Source organism: Lepisma saccharinum, chromosome 1, assembly GCF_977018435.1.
Source record: "Lepisma saccharinum chromosome 1, izLepSacc3.1, whole genome shotgun sequence".
Lineage (NCBI taxonomy): Eukaryota > Metazoa > Arthropoda > Insecta > Zygentoma > Lepismatidae > Lepisma > Lepisma saccharinum.
The window spans coordinates 52912621-52930589 of NC_139229.1; the positions used below are offsets into that span (position 1 = coordinate 52912621).

Genomic DNA, 17969 nt, shown 5'->3' on the forward strand with positions numbered 1-17969 from the left:
GTCACCAATCAACTACTGCATCTGCGCACAGCGTGGCAAGAGGTCTGAGGTTCTCGTCCCATCTAAGGGCTGTCAAACTGCCATTTTGGATGACATGGAGGTTCGTACATCCCACAATTTTGATTCCAGCCGCCACGATCAGTCCACCATCTCCATTTTAGAATGTTTCTTGCACAAAGCAGGGTTATGGCGTATTCCACATATTCTTCAGATCAATTGTAAGGCTGGAGACTGAACCGTGACTCATCGGTGAACACCGCTCAACCCTATTCGTTGTGGCCCCAATTGCAATGTTCCTCAGCCTGAACATCAGACTGAAAGCTGTACAGTGATGGAACACACACCATGAGTCTAAATACATAGAGGCCATCTTTATGAAGGTCATTGCAGACAGTTTTGAGATGACACCTGTGCCCTATTGCTGTGAGAATAGCATGTTGTAGTTTCGTTGCATTCTGTCGTCTGTTCCAACTGGTTGTTAACAAGAGGTACCCATTGTCTCTGGGTGTTGTTGCTCATGGACGGCCTTGATCTTGCCTTCATCTTACATTTCCTGTTGTTTGGAACTGGATTTACATAGAGAAATGGCACTTTGAGACACTCCAAGGGCTACAGATACCTCTCACTGTCTGTCCAGCTTCCATCCTTCCTATGACTCTCCACGCCATTGATTCGGGTAAAATGCACTTGCCCACATTCCTCAATGAACTCCTACACTGTCCTTGGACTGCTACTGTCATTCTCACAGCTGCACACTTCAGTTGTTAAATCAGATATATCGGCATTAATGATGGACAAATAGCCAATTGAATCCAGTAATGGTGTTAAATCCCATCCAACTTGTCAATTAAATTTTTTACATATTTTAATTGGTGTAATTATTATAATCTTAATTATTATCATCATTGTTATTAATTTAGATCAGAATTACTGTAATTGTCATTTCTAATAGTAAAAGTCAAAATATTATAAATTATCAATACTTACCATTTACATCAAGGTATCTGGGGAGTGGAGTGATAACTAGACCTCGGATTTAGGTGTTTAACCTATTTTTTCCTTTGCAGGTAAATAAGAAATAAGTTATAGTGGCATTTCATAAAAAAACGAAACAACTGACTAAATTTTATAGTGCCGAAAATAACCTATTTTGCTTGTTAGGACCTATTTTAGGTTCATGTGCCTAAATTAAACCTTTTTTTAGGTTTTTATATATTTTTTTTAGTCTTTTCTGGATTTTTATATCTCACAGAGGTATTTACTAGGTTTGGTGGCGAAATAATTCGATGACTGGCGTGTTTGAAACATGTTTTTTGTCCCTCCAAGTATATGATGTTTATCAAAGATTTAAACAAAACAAAAATGTCTGACGTCACTGTTACCTGCAGACAGTGGTGGCGAAAGGGGACCGTTTCCCTCTACTTTTTACCCCTGCACTATAGACTCTTAATGCTTAGCCTTTGCCTACTAAGATAAAGTAAACTGTCCTTGCCCCCCCCCCTCCTCCTCCTCCCCATTCTCAGTTTTGGCACCCAATCTCTCTACTTCCTGTACAGTTCCAAGAGAAAACTTCTGATCTGTGTGGCCTTGATCACTTTCGCGTCAGTTTGGTCCTTTTTAGCATTCGCGCCTTGCGAAGAAATATTTCAGCATTCAAATCAGCACTACTGACTATGGTCGTGTCCGAAAGGTGCAAGACTGTACTTGAAGCGAGCATCCTCCGAGTATGGTCTTGGAGTGTGGTCTTCAAGTTGTGGACTGGAAGTGAAAGTCTTTCGAATTGCACTTCGACTGCAGCGCCAAATACGATCAGTAGATAGAACTGAGGACACGTTGTTTTCCTCTTGTTTTAAACACTTGTTTTAACCATAGAATTCACATAGCATTTTCAAATGTTCGTACACATACATTTCCACACATTAGAAGAACTTTAACCAACAACTTGCTGACCCATAACGCATATTTAACTCGTGTTGCTACCTTTCTATCTCCGCGATTTAAAACAAATGAACAACGGGTGTGGATATCACGTGACCTAGTCACCAATCATCTGCGCTGAGAGCTGCGTACTTGCATGCTTCTGTTCTTGGCGCTTTCGAACTGTACTAGGTGACGTCACTTCCGTCAAAACCATACTTCAAGTATGTACTTTGCACCTTTTGGACAGAGCCTCAGTTTCTGTTGAAAGATAATTTTCAGCATATGAAATTATCCTCTCAGACAAAAGGAGGAGTTTGAGTGTGGATAACGCAAAAATATTTATGGTGGTCACTGGGACCATGATAAAATTCAAGTATAATTCCTGGTTTTCAAGGTGAACTTTCCAAAAATTAAAGGATACGAGCAGATGTTTTCTCTATTCCAACCTTACGTATTACCGACTCTCACCTCCCTTCCCTACACAAAAATATTGACAATATATAGGGTTTGTATGATTCCAAAGTAACAAAAAGTTTACGTAATCAACTTCAAGATATATTTTTTTGTAATAATCTTTGTTTGTCAGATAGATTGTCCTGTAAAAACACTAACAAAGTAAACAGACTGAGAAAATTTTGTTTTATTTTCTGTGTTGCTTTCTCTTTCATCTTCAAAAAAATGAATGAAATAAAAGCTAAACTGAGAGAAACTTGCCTCAGGCCATTTATAAACATGTATAAATTTAATGTGATATAGATTAATAAAAGTTGCAATTTTTCACGTCTACGGAGAAATAAATGGTTTGGTTTGAGTTGCTGTTTTAAGTCCACTTTGTGCACAGTAAGGCTAATCGGGACTGGACCTACAGTTTAAAGTGGGATCCGAACCACTTGTGCCTCCACCGGGTATCGAACCCGGGACCCCTTGATTACAATGCAATGACGCTACCACTGCGCCATGGGGGAGGCCCAGAAATAAATGGAATAGAGAAAATATCCGCTTGTACCTTATTTCATGTCTTGCCAAAATTCATAAATATTTCCAGAGCCAATAATTCACGCATAATTTAAGGTGCCAATAATTCACGTGTAATTCCCGGAATTCAAGGAATTCCAAGTGAGTAGCCACCCTGATATTGTGCAGCAAATTATACATACGTAATTGATTCTTCATATCAACAAGTAACTTTTTCTAACAGCACAAGTGCAGTATTATAATAATTTGTAGATAATTTTGAAAATGATATATAAAGAAATGAAAATTTGTTTAGAAAATTAATATTTGGTTATTACGATTCTTGTGAAATTTTTAACGATTGTATCTAATCAGTATTTTTCGGGAATTTTGTACCAAATTAAGTCTTTTTGCAGCCTATTTCAGGATTTTTCGAGCCTAATTTAAGGTTTTTAAAAGGAGGTCTAGTGGTAACACACAGGAGGCAAAGAGTTATGACATGCTATCACATATTTCCCATCTCTAGGCATCCCAACCTTACCAAAAAATCGTATTAGAACCCATCCCCAAGTGGTACCGACAACTTGCCTTGCTCAAGGCAGTACCAATTAAGGTTGAGGTTACGTAATTCATTGCCATTTCAAGCTGAGCAACCTTGAGGTTTTCTTTCATTTCACATAGACTTCTCACAAAATTTCCTTCTTTGCCCAAAAAAAAAAGTGGGTATGAGTTAATATTAACGAGTGTTTTGGAAAATGATATCGAAGAGATCATAATGTAGGAATGTGTTGTACTGTCGAGTTGAGTGAATGTAACTATTTTCCCACAGAGGGACTTTCTGGACTTATCCTGTTCATTAGATGTAGTAGGTATTGCTTTACTTCTAGGTTGTTATCTTTCCAACGGTCCATCTCATTGTTCATACTTCATTGGCATGATATTTATGCCCATTCACGTGTAAGGGGTAGGATGCTCCCAATTTATTCACAGAGTTATTTCCCAGTTCACTATTTCGAGAAACTTCCCTCAATTAGTACAAGAAAATGAAATAAAAAACACAAAAGAAACCAGATAAACAAAAAGCCACTCAAAATTTGATGTGTAGAGTTATATAGAAGTAATGGTAAGAGTCAGTCAGGGTATCGGCAAACGGCTCATCCCTAGTAGAAATCTAGCACACATGTAGCCGCAGGGTGGCACAAAATTGGTATCACTGCTACTGCTTTGGCTGATGTATTAATATATGTTATTCGTATATTAACATGTGTCGGATTCAATTTTCAGTAATAGTAGGCTACATTTCAATTTCAAACAGACCCAATAACGATTAGCCTATTGTGCTAGACTCATACTTTGTTTCTTTGGTAGACTGGAAAAGATATTTTGTTGTTGTTCTTGTTGATTGAACCCTTTTGCCTCACCCACTAAATTCGCCTATGGTTAGCTTGATCAGTGACTGTTATTCCAACATGTTCTGGATTGCCCTAAATTAATCCATATAAGCCGGAGTAGATCAGCTTGTTTTCAGCACTTCACTTATCAAAACTTTACTTATAAATTCACAGCAAAAATCTGATCCAGAATAGTTAAAATTACACTGAAAATTCTTATTAGAAAATTAATTAGAGTTAAGATCTTCTCACCTCTTTAAAAAATCAATTAATGTGTACATAAGTATTTAAAATACTGGTCAATGTCTAGGTTTTCATAATTTTTACCTTAAGTATAAGAATATTACATTGTGCTACCATCTATGAATGAAAAGTATAATCAATGAGAAGGGACTTGTTCTCATAACAAAGGATCCTGTCTGAATTCTTCCAGCGTTTTGATAAATGTAGGATGGTGTTAAGGTCAGAAAATGCATAGGCAACCTATCCAGTCTCCAAGCAGGAGCGGTGCCAGAGGGGGCGAATGCCCCCATAGATATCCCCCTACAACAATTATGGAAGAACAGTCTTATTCTGCATTTTATGCAGAAAAGCAACAAAGATTCACGGGTGCTACCGACAGTTTTTCAGTCCAAAAGTGACAAAATATTTAATAATTAATTAGTATTTTAGCATCAGTCCCAAGGGACCCATTTCTAGGAAGGACTGAACTGCAACCTTCAGTGATGAAAACATAATGTGCTCGGACACTGAAGCGGCAGTAAATTGATGAATTGGAGGAACACAGAGAATGGAGCAACTTCACCTAGGAATAGACCCTGGAGTCCTTGTTTACCGTAATGTGCATGCAGGTCCGTACCCAGGATTTTTTAAGGAGGGTCCCAGATCCGAAAAAAAAAGATATGATCAAAAATGCTGTTGGATTGATTTAATTGGGTTATTTTACGTCGCTTTTCTGCCACTTTTGGCTAATCGCGACGATGAGGGAGGAGGTATGTGATGACATGATGAAATTGATGAAAGGACAAAAGCCGGATTCGAACCCGCGACCTCTGGAGTGATAGCGTGCTGTGATAACCACTCTGCCACAGTGGTCAGCTCAGTATTTAATATGATCACCAATGCAGCTAGAGCTAAAGTTTAAATTGAATATTTGCAATATTACGGCCCAAAAAATGGAAAATAATTCAACTGACCGATAGACCCCCCCCCCCCTCCGGACCCAAAAATAAGCAACACAGTTGCTTACGCGGGGCACAGCTTGGTGCTTATTGATTACATTCAATTCTCAGAAGTATTTAAATACTATCGTGTTCTGCAGAGTAACAATGCTTTCAAATGTCCTTTCTTTTCTTACACCAGGACTACTGAAGAGCCATTATAATTCCATGTTTTTAAAAATAATATATTTATAATGATACGTGTTAGCACTGATTATTAAAATAAGGAACGTATACGCGTACATGCGAGCTAACAAAAAAAAATAGATTTTCGCAACAGAACTGCAGTTCTAAAGAAGTCGGGACAGGAATAAAAAGAATAGGCTGTTCCAATAAAATCGGACATTCGGTAGCCTTACATGAATAGTTATAAAACAAAAATTGCAAAATATTGCACACTGCGGACTACTTGAGCCTGCCTCTCTTAACAACAAATCCATTCATTTATACAAGAATGACACTGAAATTATTGCAAAATTAAGTAAAAAAATGATGTTATATTCGTAGGTTATGGGCTCACATTTTAAAAAATGTCATAGTTCGAGGGGGGCATGGCCCCCGTGGCCCCTCCCCTGGGTACGAGCCTGGTGCAATGGATATTAGCTAGAATTGTGCATAACAAACCGAGGAAAGTACCATCCTCTCTCAGTTTTGAATATCTCTTGGCAATGCGTAAGGAATCTACTTTCACAGCCAAAAAAAAAAAAATGTAACAAATGCATAATTTTAAGGGTAAAGCTGACCCCGATATAAACTCTTCATATGGGATTATTGGTGCAAGCACGACACTGTTCATGTAGCTGTTGTTAAGCATAAAAGAAATAAATGCCAGTGCGAACAATGAATCTGTGCTCAGTGGTTGTATACATACAGGATAGAAGTACTGTTTTTTTTTTGTTTTTTTCTTTTCTTCGAAGTTCAGATCAGTAACGTTATGTTATGCAAACTTGTAAGTCTTATGCTACATGAGCACCCTGTTATCGTGTGTGTTCTCGCAGCAGAGATGCCAACAGAGAAAATTCACCTTCAATTGCGCATGTATCTAGAGAAAGGATACAAGGCTCTCCGTAATGTGTCAAATAATGTTATACTTTTTTTTTAGCAAGAAAAATAAATGTCAGTGCAACCTTGAATCTGTCTTGCGTGGTCGCATACGTACGGTATTGCAAATGCAATTTTTTGAAGTGTCTGCTCAACCAAGGAAAAACCCTCTGGCGCTGTCGTCGAATGTTCAAAAACAAGCTAGCGAAGGGTGATGCAATTAGCTGCTTGAAGTAGTCGGCCCAATTATAAAAGAACGAATTTGTAATTTCGAAATTACTTTTTTTTTCAACATAACCTCTCCTAAGATCAGTACATTTATCCCTCTGATGCTCCCAATGCCATTTTCCCTTCCCTGAAGGAGTTTTCCGTAAAGTCTGCAAAATACTCCTCTACAATTCCATACGAATGCGTTTTTCATCTTCTGTTTGCGTCTCCCATTTTGCGCAAAGGTTTTTCATGTGCAATCCTTCATTTAAAATATATCCTACACGTTTTTTTGAAATAACTATAGTCTCTGGAATTCCATGTACTTGAACTCGCTGATCATCTGATACCATATCATGTATTTGTTCAATGCTTTCTGCTGTTGTTGCACTTTTTGGACGCTCTTCACATGGATATCTTCAAGACTGATACGACCACGTTTAAATTCAGCTCATTTTTTTAATTGTTGAAAAAGAAGTTAAAGAGTCCGCAAATCTACTTATAACATGTATTATTGCATAACATTATAAAACAAATATCAGAGTTCAGCGCACTCAATATTTCTCAAAAGTTGTATGCTTATGACACATGTACCAAACTTATGAAAAAACAAACAAAAAAATGTCGATGCCATCCATCATCGTCTATGGTGAGAGCCGAGAACTTTTTACACAGTTAGTAAAAAAGTTACTGTAAGAGAGCGTGTCCTGGGTTAGAATCCCGGCCTGGACCAGAGGCGAAGATATAGTACAAGCAATGCAAGCACTGCTTGCATTATTCGAATATCATTTAATGTACTTAATGTTTTAGCCTTATTTAGTTTCCATCGCACTCGATTTCGCGAAAAATTACGGCCGCAAACTCCCTCAGCAGCTCTGTAGCAAGCACCAGCCTCAATGCTTGCGGCTGCTCTGCGGGAAAATAACGCACCCGAAGGAGTCACATGGCGAAGCGTGAAATTCGAGTGGAACCCGTCCACAACGCTTATACCAAAAGCTCTGCTTGCTGAGCTTGCGTGATTCCCGAAAATAGCCGAGCTCAACCGAAAGCAGAAGGATATATTACCACCAAAAACTACGAGTAAAGAATTTGTGTCTTCATGAACACGTAAACAAGATCGCGAATATAAAAATAATTCTTAGTCATAAAATAACTAAAATAAGTTATTATCATTGTTCTAAATTCCATATATATATAATTTTATATTACAATTTATTTTAGATTTCGCGAATTGTAAAACGCGTAAAAAAATGGATATTGGGAGTTCGGGCGAGATGGTAAAGGGTGGGGGTTTGTGTTTCAGGAAGTGAAATGTCTGCACCCCCGTGAAGAGTTTCCCCAGGGAGGGAGGGAAGATTCGACGGACCTTGGTCTGCACCCTGTGTCCAGCTCGGTCCAGCTCAAATTACGTCAAAAGTGTTGACCGCACCAGTGTTTGCAACTGCCAAATTATTTACACCTAATTCAAGTGAGCTGTTTCACAAATTTTACAACCACATTCAATAAATTGACTGCTTTTGAATAAAACTTGGGGTGAAAATAAAGCTATCTAAAAAGAACGCTCTACTGATATTTACACAGCACAATTAAATCGTATACATTGTACACATTATGAACACAGGAACATGTTTTAAGTTTTATTATTATGACACAAGTGGTGCTCCCAGGATTTTTTGTAGTAGTGTCCTCATTTTGTCATCTTTTCCTGCCTTTGACTTTCCTTTTCTTAGGAATACTGGGCCAAAGGGGGGCCAACCCTCTCCCGGCCCCGGCCCCGCCTCTGTGTGACACTTTATTACTTAAATATTATGTATATACTCTTTCTGTTGTAATGATTCTGATTCCACCGCTTAATTTCTATCTCCATACTGATATATCTTTCCTTCCCATGAGGGATAAAATTAAGGAAATAGGTTGGTATCACTTTCGGTCGTTTCAGAGATTTCCAAAGTGATCTTGCGTGGATGCTTTCCAGTTGTGGAAAGAGCATGGGAGTGTCTTCACGTTTTGAGAACCTTGAGGCCCTAAGATTTGTTGAATTGTTCGATAGCGGGAAATTTCCTATATATGCAAAGGAGTTTGGAATTTATTGTAGTGAGTACATCGTCTATGCATGTGTTTCTTTGGTTTGAAATGAAATTTTTAAAGTTTGTGTTTAACTTTTTATTTTAATGTTTGACTCCGAATGCGATTTTTAGGGTTCCCACAAATCCTAAATTACAATCACGCAGTGTAAATTAAATAAATGAGTTATTTTACCTAAATCCGTTTGGTCACCGTTTGTCCACATTAAAAAATTATGAACAAATAAAAGTACTAATATATAAATAAGAAAATACGTACCCCTTTAGTCGTATGCGGAAAGTTCGCATATGTAAGACGTTTACTACCATACGAATAACGTTACCTGAAATTTCGAAACTAAATGTGACGTTTGAGGATCATATGGTTTATTTTTAGAACCGTCACTTTATTATGATATTTTGACACATCGAGCGACCGGGCCAATGAGGCTATAAACCTTTAATCCCCCTCTTGGCGTGCCATTGTACTACATGTTTTGTTGTACTGAAACATTGCTTGCCTCCTTCGTAAGACTACGCTTCGCTACTGGCCTGGACATAGGTGTTCTTTGTGAGTGCCCCTTCATCAATTTCATCATATCATCATTCATCGTTGGGCCTCCCCGATGGCGCAGTGGTGGCCCCGTTACCTTGTAATCAAGAGGCTTGATACCCGGTGAAGGCACATAGCGGTTCGGATCCCACTTTAAACTGTAGGTCCAGTCCCGATGAGCCTTACTGTGCATAAGGTGGACTTAAAACACCAAATCAATCAATCAATCATCGTCGAAATTAGTCAAAAATGGCAGAAAAACGACGTTAAATAACAAAGATCAAATTAAATATATAAAAGATGATAATTTTTTCGATTCTTCTGTTTGCAGGCAAGAAGCTCTGGAGGCGGCCATTAGTGAGAAAGACGCCCATCTGGCCTTGCTGGAGGTGTCGGGTATCAGAACGGCTCGGCAGGCAGAAGAGGTGGATCAATTAAGAGCCGACCGGCGGCGTCTGATGGAGAGGCTGAGAAAGGAGGTCAGTGCAGCTTTTTCGTATCTTTCTTACCTCTTCTCTTTTCACAGGGGATGTCTTTCCATTTCGAGAATCGTGAAGGATCCATTGATGTATTAGGATTAAATATCATTTCTGTGTGATTTTTTTTCTTTTTCTTTTTTCCTTTACTTCCAAGCAATAAATTCGCTGTGGAGAAAACTGGTCCCAGCACAATGCCAGTTCGGAAAACAATGCAAACGAAACCAAAGTCCCTTATCTCGCGTTTCGTAACAATCACAGTAAAAATCGATTTTGTGGGGGGAAGGGGGAGTTGTTTGTATTGTATTGTGTTTGTCGCATAAACAAACTTTTCCAGATGAATTAAAAAGAATCTCGACTCGAATATTTGGAAACTTTATTCTCACTCCGAAGCAACAGTTTCCTATGATTCAAGGGTAATCTCGTACAATATACAATGTGGCTCAAAAAGTCACTTAACACCCCCGATACAAGGCCACTGCAGTGCGTAACGTGGAAATGGTGATGACCAATCATTATCAGGCCAAGGAAGAACCACATTGACGACACCGCGTGGTCGGCGGCCATCTTGAATTCAACTTCAGAATTTTAAATGGGAAGGGGGTGATATGATATATCAAATCAGGCTAGAATTTCACGAGAAATGCAATGGTGAAGTTTTTATCGACGTATCTTTAACCAGTAAAATGTTATGACTGAATTCTTGTACCAATTTGCTCCTTTTCGAGGTGTTAGAAAAATGCCTTAAAATTTGTTTAGCGCATCGGTAATGCATTGCAAATTTTAAGGCATTTTTCTAACACCTCGAAAAGGAGCAAATTGGTACAAGAATTCAGTCATAAATTTATACTGGTTAAAGATACATCGAAAAAACCTTCACCGTTGCATTTCTCGTGAAATTCTAGCCTGATTTGATATATCATATCCCCCCTTCCCATTTAAAATTCTGAAGTTGAATTCAAGATGGCGGACATCAGGATGGCCGCCGACCATGCGGGTGGCATCAATGTGGTTCTCCCTTGGCCTGATAATGATTGGTCATCACCATTTCCACGTTGCGCACTGCAGTGGCCTTCTACTGAGGGTGTTAAGTGACTTTTTGAGCCACCCTGTAGTGTATATTTATTTATTTATGCAAGTATTACCCTGCTGAAAAACAGCTGGCTGGCCTTAGTACAGCAGTACGTATACATGTAAATACAAAAAAAGTCATAAATTTATAATACAAGATTGAATGATAAAGATGTGACTGCACAAAAGAAATACTAAATACAATAAGAGGTACAATAAAATATGAAAGATATATACATTAAAGTATTCATGATAAGTCATTAAAATAGGCCTGATGAATGATTAAAATACAATTGATCTTTAGGCTCTTTGAAAATCATTATAACTATTGACTATGGAGTTTAAAAACTCATTATATTTATAATCTGTGGATGTTGTCAATAACGACCCTTTAGTGCGTACTCGATACGGCGTAGCTCGTATAGATATTCTCGATAATAGCGTAGGGACAGAGTAGTAACCTTCTAAAATTTTCTCAACAAATTTTATATCATTTCTGTTTCTTCTAGCTGAAAGGTATTAAACTTTTAACTTGTTCAATAGGTTGTCATAACTATAAAATAATTTAAACAGTTTAAATCTAAAATATAAATAACTAACTAACTAACTCCCTAGCCTTCTTAAACCCGAAGGTTCATGGCTGCAGCAACACAGGCCTTCCATCTTTCCCTATCTTGAGCAAGTTCTATATACTCTTTTCCATCCCTACCGATTTCCCTTAGGTCCATCTCAACGTTGTCCCTCCATCTTCGTCTTGGCCTTCCTACAGGTCTCTTACCATCAGGTTTCCCAACAAGAATCCTGTGAACTCCTCTTTCCTCTCCCATTCGTGCCACATGGCCTGCCCACCTAAGTCTTCTTGATTTAATTATTCTAATAATATCTGGACATGAATACAAATTATTTAGTTCTAAATTATGTAACCACTCACCTGTCATCAGAAATTTCTTTTGTATATCCCCAGTGATGTCACATTTTCCAACACCACAGGAAAAATTCCATGTCACAGAACTGAATTCCAGAATGGGTCTGACAAAAGCCATATACGTAACTAAGAGAAGGTAAAGTTTGTTCAGACCTTGCCATTTGTTTATGACCCAACCTGTCAGTTTTCTAAGTACAAATCATTCAGTATTATTAACTGACATCTTTCAGGCTTTATCAATAGACACCAATTAGATGCTATTTACCTAGATCTGTCTAAGGCATACCATCCTATGACACCAGACCTCCCAGATGGCGCAGTGGTTGCGTCCTCGCCTTGTAATCAAGGGGTCCCGGGTTCGATACCCGGTGGAGGCACATAGTGCTTCAAATTCCACTTTAAACTGTAGGTCCAGCCCCGATTAGCCTTACTGTGCAAAAAGTGGACTTACGACACCAAATCAATCCAATCCTACGACGCCAGGGGTCCCCGGTTCAAATCTCGGCTTGGACGTCAACCCGGATACATTCGTGGAGGGGGGGTTGTTGGTGAAGATGGCGGACCAATCAGGTGCCGTGTCTGCTGCAGTTGTTCCGGCCAGAGAATGGACTCGGAAATTATATTTTTATCTTTTCTGTTGAAAGCCAAGGAGGGTCACATGAGAGTCGATGAATCAATCGGCTTTGTCCAGTTGCCGTGATGAGGTGTTGCCAATTTTTTTTTTGTTTCGAGCCGTTTTCGAAACAGGTGGCACTCTCAACAAAGCCAAGCACAGCAAGCGAATGGGTCTCAGATTCCCTGCTCTCCTTGAACTGGAGGCGGAAAGTCTGGGTTTCCTCAAGTCCATTCTTTAGCCGGGCGGACTTTACGTCCGCGCTGATGGTCGACTATGTTTTTGTTAATGTTTTACCGTCAATTTCGTTGTTCTTCATTTATGATAAAAGTCGTGATTAAGGCTAGAGAAATATATCATCTTAAGATAAATAAGGAGGGTATGATGATGATATTTATTACTTCTCATGTGCTAGCCGGATGGCTGTATATTGCATATTTTATACAGTTGTGAAATATAAATAATTACTTGAGTACTAATAAATAGCGCACAGAACATATTTAATAATAATTCGGTTCCAAAAGTTAATATTGGTCACATTGATAATCGAAAACATGGTCCAATTTTGCATTACCCACTCTTGACTGCGGGACGGTGTGGGTTCGAGTCCGCCTGGGTTCAGTCTCGTTTTTCTGCCTGTGTATGGCCAGTGGCAACCCACCATCGTGAGGAAATTGGGGAGCTACGAGTGAGTAGCGTAACCCTGTCTCAGAAATCTCTACAACGGCTGAGGGTTCGACGTGCTGACCCCACGTCACCCCACCATTACTGGTTGAAGATCTCAACATCTCTAGGCAGGTTGTGGGAGGAAGACTGGCAGTCGGGAGATAGGCCAAGGCCCTTCGAGGGCTGTCGAGCCACGGGTTATTAGCTGTGCGTGTGTGTAGTTAAAATATGATATGTTTTTCGATTTAAAATATGTTTTGTATTGTTATTATGGGGAATTCGAAAAGTGGTTTTCGTATTTGAAACTCAATCCCCTTCCCCTACAGGAATACCTTCCGCCTCTACTGAATAATGTGAATATGTGAGACTTATATAATTAAGACTTACGTACCAACCAGAAGCAAAATGCATGTAAGTCTTCACATATTATTTTATTCCAGTTAATGATCATCAACACCTATAAGTACGATGTAATTGTTTGCAAGAAAATTGTCGTTAGGAGGTAACTGTAAAAGTAACTTACAGTTACTTTTCAAAGCGAGTAAATGTAACTCAGTTACTTTTTGAGGCAAGTAACTGTAACTAGTTACTTTTAAGAAAGTAACTTTCAGAACACTGCGAAAAGCTTAATGCTATCCTTTATGTATATGCAACCAGACATCACAGACTCACAGATGCCACCTATGGATTGACTTTGTAATTACTGTTGCAAAATATATGACTTATTTATAAATACTGAGGTAGATATTCGCCTGGTATTTCTGAAGAACTCGAATAGTAAAGTAATTTTGGTTTAGATGTTGTTGTTTTTTTTTTTCAAATTTTATACCTTATTCTCGAATGTGACCCGAGTGTCAAAAAGTCCCTGTCCCCATCTTGATTTTTTAAAGGCCGCCTTGATCTCCGTTTCGCACGTGTTTTTGAAGTGTTAAGGTGTTAGGAAGTATTTTAGATTGTTTTGCTTTAGTTTACGTATTACTGGTGCTTTTGTACAGTCTAATAATGCCACGCTATAGTTCGATTTAAGGGAAAGAGGGACAATTTCCCCTAGGTCCTTTTCTCTGAGGCAGCTGGGAGCACTGTGGCCAACTTAGCTCTTTTGGAGCCAGATCTGGCTCTTTCGTGCACTCGTTTGGCTGTGAACTGTGGCACCCGCTCCCTGCCCCACTATGATACCATCACTAGCCCCGGTCCACATAGACCAACTTGTGCCATGCATATACATTTTGCACGTGACGTGATGTTGTTATATTGGCTGCGTCGTCCCACTCCCTCTTACCTCCCCAGCTACTTTTATATAGCGCTTTGTCTAAGATGAAGGTGACAATAGTGTTATCCGGTAATCCCTTATTTTCGATTCATACAATCATCGGTGGATTATTGATGTGGGTGATGCCGTCAGATCTAGACGGTGAAAACTCAGAATAGATTGTCATCAGTTTAAAGATACCGATAATAGCAGCGCCCCCCACTCCCTTGACAAGTAAAATTACCATGGGAAGCACTTTATCCAGCCTTCGTAAATCTATACTCTTTCAAAGTCAAATTTAGCTCAATTTAAGGTGAAATTTAGCTCTTTTATGCGCATCAGGTTTGGCAACACTGCCAGGATGGCTGTAGGAGGCAAGGTGAAATGCATTACGTTTATGGGGGAATTATTTTATTAGTTTTCTTGAGAATATCACACTTCCGATGGCGATAAAAAAACATATGATCAGGTAGAGAATCCATGGAAGGTGATATTTTCGCTAGAAAGAGTCGAAACTCCCATTTGTTTAGCCGCAACTTGAATTTGAAGTTGTTTCTCCGTAAGGAATACAGGGATTCTGTAAATACTTATTCATCCTATTTTTCAAACAAGGTATCTAGCTTAATAATGAACTTTAAAAACCGCTTCCACTTTCAACATGGGGAGAAATTTATACTCTGAAATTATGCGTGGGTTTTCTTTAGAAGCAATCAGTACCCATTCCGACGATATTTAATTAATGCAAGCCTGATGCGAAATTGTCACACCTCACCTTAAAACCATTTTTATGTACGACTCTTACGTCATTACGGATTATTGTAAGGAAGTTAGAAGGCGTTTTGTAGCAGAATTCCCATATGTTCCTGTTCCACACAGAGAAAGTGTTCGAAAACTTGTGAACAAATTTAGGGAAACAAAGTCTGTACTTGATAAGAACATAAGGGTAAAACGGCGTGTGCTTACTAAGGAGAAACTAGATGACGTTGGAGCACGATTGAATCATGCTCCTCAAAAATCCTTCCGGTCAAGAAACAGGCATTTCCATAACGTCTGCGTGGCGAGCTACCAAGCTTTTAAACCTGAAGCCATAAATTAGAAGAATTGAAATTGAACGAAAATGTCAGGAGAGAAATTGAAGCAATTTCGGAAGAACTGATACGTGTTAGTGAAAAATTCCTAAAAAGATGCCGTATGCAGGAGGACAACATTTCCTACACCTCTTGTAACAAGGCAGTGCTCATTTTAATTGTAGCTGTCAATGTAATTTTACGAACTTATTTCATTACACAGCTAGCGGTTCCAGTCCAGTTATGCGGATGTTTCATCCAGTTTGCCGGTATACGCGCTCTCACTACCCGGCACTCTAGATGCCACTCCACGGACGACTTGACCATGAAAAGCACTGCATTTACGAGCATTTTCGTCAAAGTCGATGGCGAAAATCGAACCCGGGACTTGTTGGTTGCAAGGCAATAACGTTAGTAATCGACGAACACAAGACGAGAGCATTGTACGTCAAATTTTCGCCATGTTTGTGACAGTTTCGTCTGAGGAAATATAATGTGACAAGTTATCACCTTCTGTAATCATTCTTAATACAAATAATTTAGAACTACTCCAATTTCACCAGAAAAAACTACTACTGCTGACACCTTACAAAGGGTCATAGGGCCTCCCCGATGGCGTAGTGGTAACATCATCACCTTGTAATCAAGGGGTCCCAGGTTCGATACCCGGGATTCATCTTTAAACTGTAGGTACAGTCCCGATTGGCTTTCTGTGCATAAAGTAGACTTAAAACACTAATTCAAATCCTTGTGTTTGTTTACTGGTGAAGGTACAATGGTTCGGATTCCACTTCGAAGGTTGACCATTTAAAGGACTCCTTTTATGTACAATTTGTGGTCAACCTTCAAAGTGGAATCCGAACCATTGAAAGTAGTGTAAAAGTATATACTATAAACCCGAGAAAGTATGAGCCCCCCTCTGGCAGATTTGACTACACTTAAAACTAGCTCAACATGCCCATATGAGCTTTTTGCTCAAGTGTGGAACCCTGTCTAATCCAAGATTTTTGTAAAAATGCCCTCGGGAATTTCCTGAGAAAGTATGACCCCCCTCAGATTGATTTGTCTACACTTACAAAAGGCACTTCTGTGAGAATGTTGTCCATAAACCTGTCAAAAATATGCCCCTCTTGATATTTTTTTTGCCCACACCTAAAACTATGCCAAACGTATTAACACACACACACCCACCCACCCACACCCACACACACACACACACTGATCTTGACCTTGACCTTGACCATTTTTTCGATTATTTTTTCGATTATTTTTTTCGATTATTTTTTTCGATTATTTTTTTCGATTATTTTTTCGATTATTTTTTCGATTATTTTTTGAGAAATGATGAGCCCCTCTCAGGCAGATTTGCCTACACTTAAAACTTGCTCAACATGCCCATATGAGCTTTTTGCTCAAGTGTGGTACTCCGTCTAATCTAAGATTTTTGTAAAAATGCCCTCGGGAAGTTCCTGTGAAATGATGAGCCCCCTCAGATTGATTTGTCCACACTTACAAAAGGCACTTCTGTGAGATTGTTGTCTATAAATTTGTTAAAAATATGCCCCTCTTGATATTTTTTTGGATACACTTAAAACTAAGCCCCCCCCACACACACACACCTACACACACACACACACACACACACACACACACACACACACACACACACACACACACACACACACAAAGCACATTGTTGAACCCAACTGATATTTTTTATTAAGTATAGAGTTTTGATTTGAACCCCAAGAAATTTTATATAAATACCAAAGCCAAAAAAATATTAACACACATACACACACACACACACTAAATATACAAAACACACTGCTGAACCCAACTGATATTTTTTTATTAAGCATAGAATCTTGATTTGAACCCCAAGAAATTTTATATAATAAACCAACAATAAAAAATGCCTAATCAAAAATATTGTAATCAATGCAATAAAAATATATCCAGCCCCAATTGGGCTAAGCATCAAAAGAATTGTAATCCAGACAAATGCAGAACTCCCACAAAAATATGCCCTAAATGCCATAGAAAATATAACATGAAATATTTCTCTTGTACTTGTTCTGCACAGTCATCAACATTTCCAAACAAAATTGATTGGAAATATTTGTGTGATTGCTCTCTATAATTTAGATTGCAAGGCCATATTTTGTAATTTTCTAGACCAGGAGCTAGACCCTATGCACCAGAAACAGGCCATAAAATGCCTCTCCACAAATTATGTGAGCATCATGGAGCACACAATACACTTTACAATTTTGAAAATCTCAATTTAAATTCAGGAACAAGAGATTTGGATTTGTTATATCTGGAAATATCCCTTTTTTCAAAAAATGTTTGCATCTTGAATCAACCTACAAACAATATTACATGTTAGGCTGGGCTATCTCAACAGCAGAGGCATGCAGCTTAGTGGTTTCCCGCACTCACACTCTGTAAATACATTCCATGATTTTATTATTCTATTAAAGCACCCAATGCTGCAATTTTTAAATTTTTGCTGAAGAAGATACATGATTATCTCAGTCATGTTCAACA

At 38.7% G+C, this 17969-nt stretch overlaps 1 protein-coding gene across 5 annotated transcripts in view; it reads left to right on the forward strand.

Moving 5' to 3' along the window:
- Window positions 1–17969, forward strand: part of brp (ELKS/RAB6-interacting/CAST family member bruchpilot) — a 681904-nt gene that overhangs the window by 618043 nt on the left and 45892 nt on the right. For all 5 annotated transcript variants that reach the window (XM_083131745.1, XM_083131754.1, XM_083131737.1 and 2 more), the window contains one exon: window positions 9681–9828. In XM_083131745.1, coding sequence (XP_082987871.1) covers window positions 9681–9828 — 148 coding nt within the window. The remainder of the gene's footprint in view (window positions 1–9680; window positions 9829–17969) is intronic.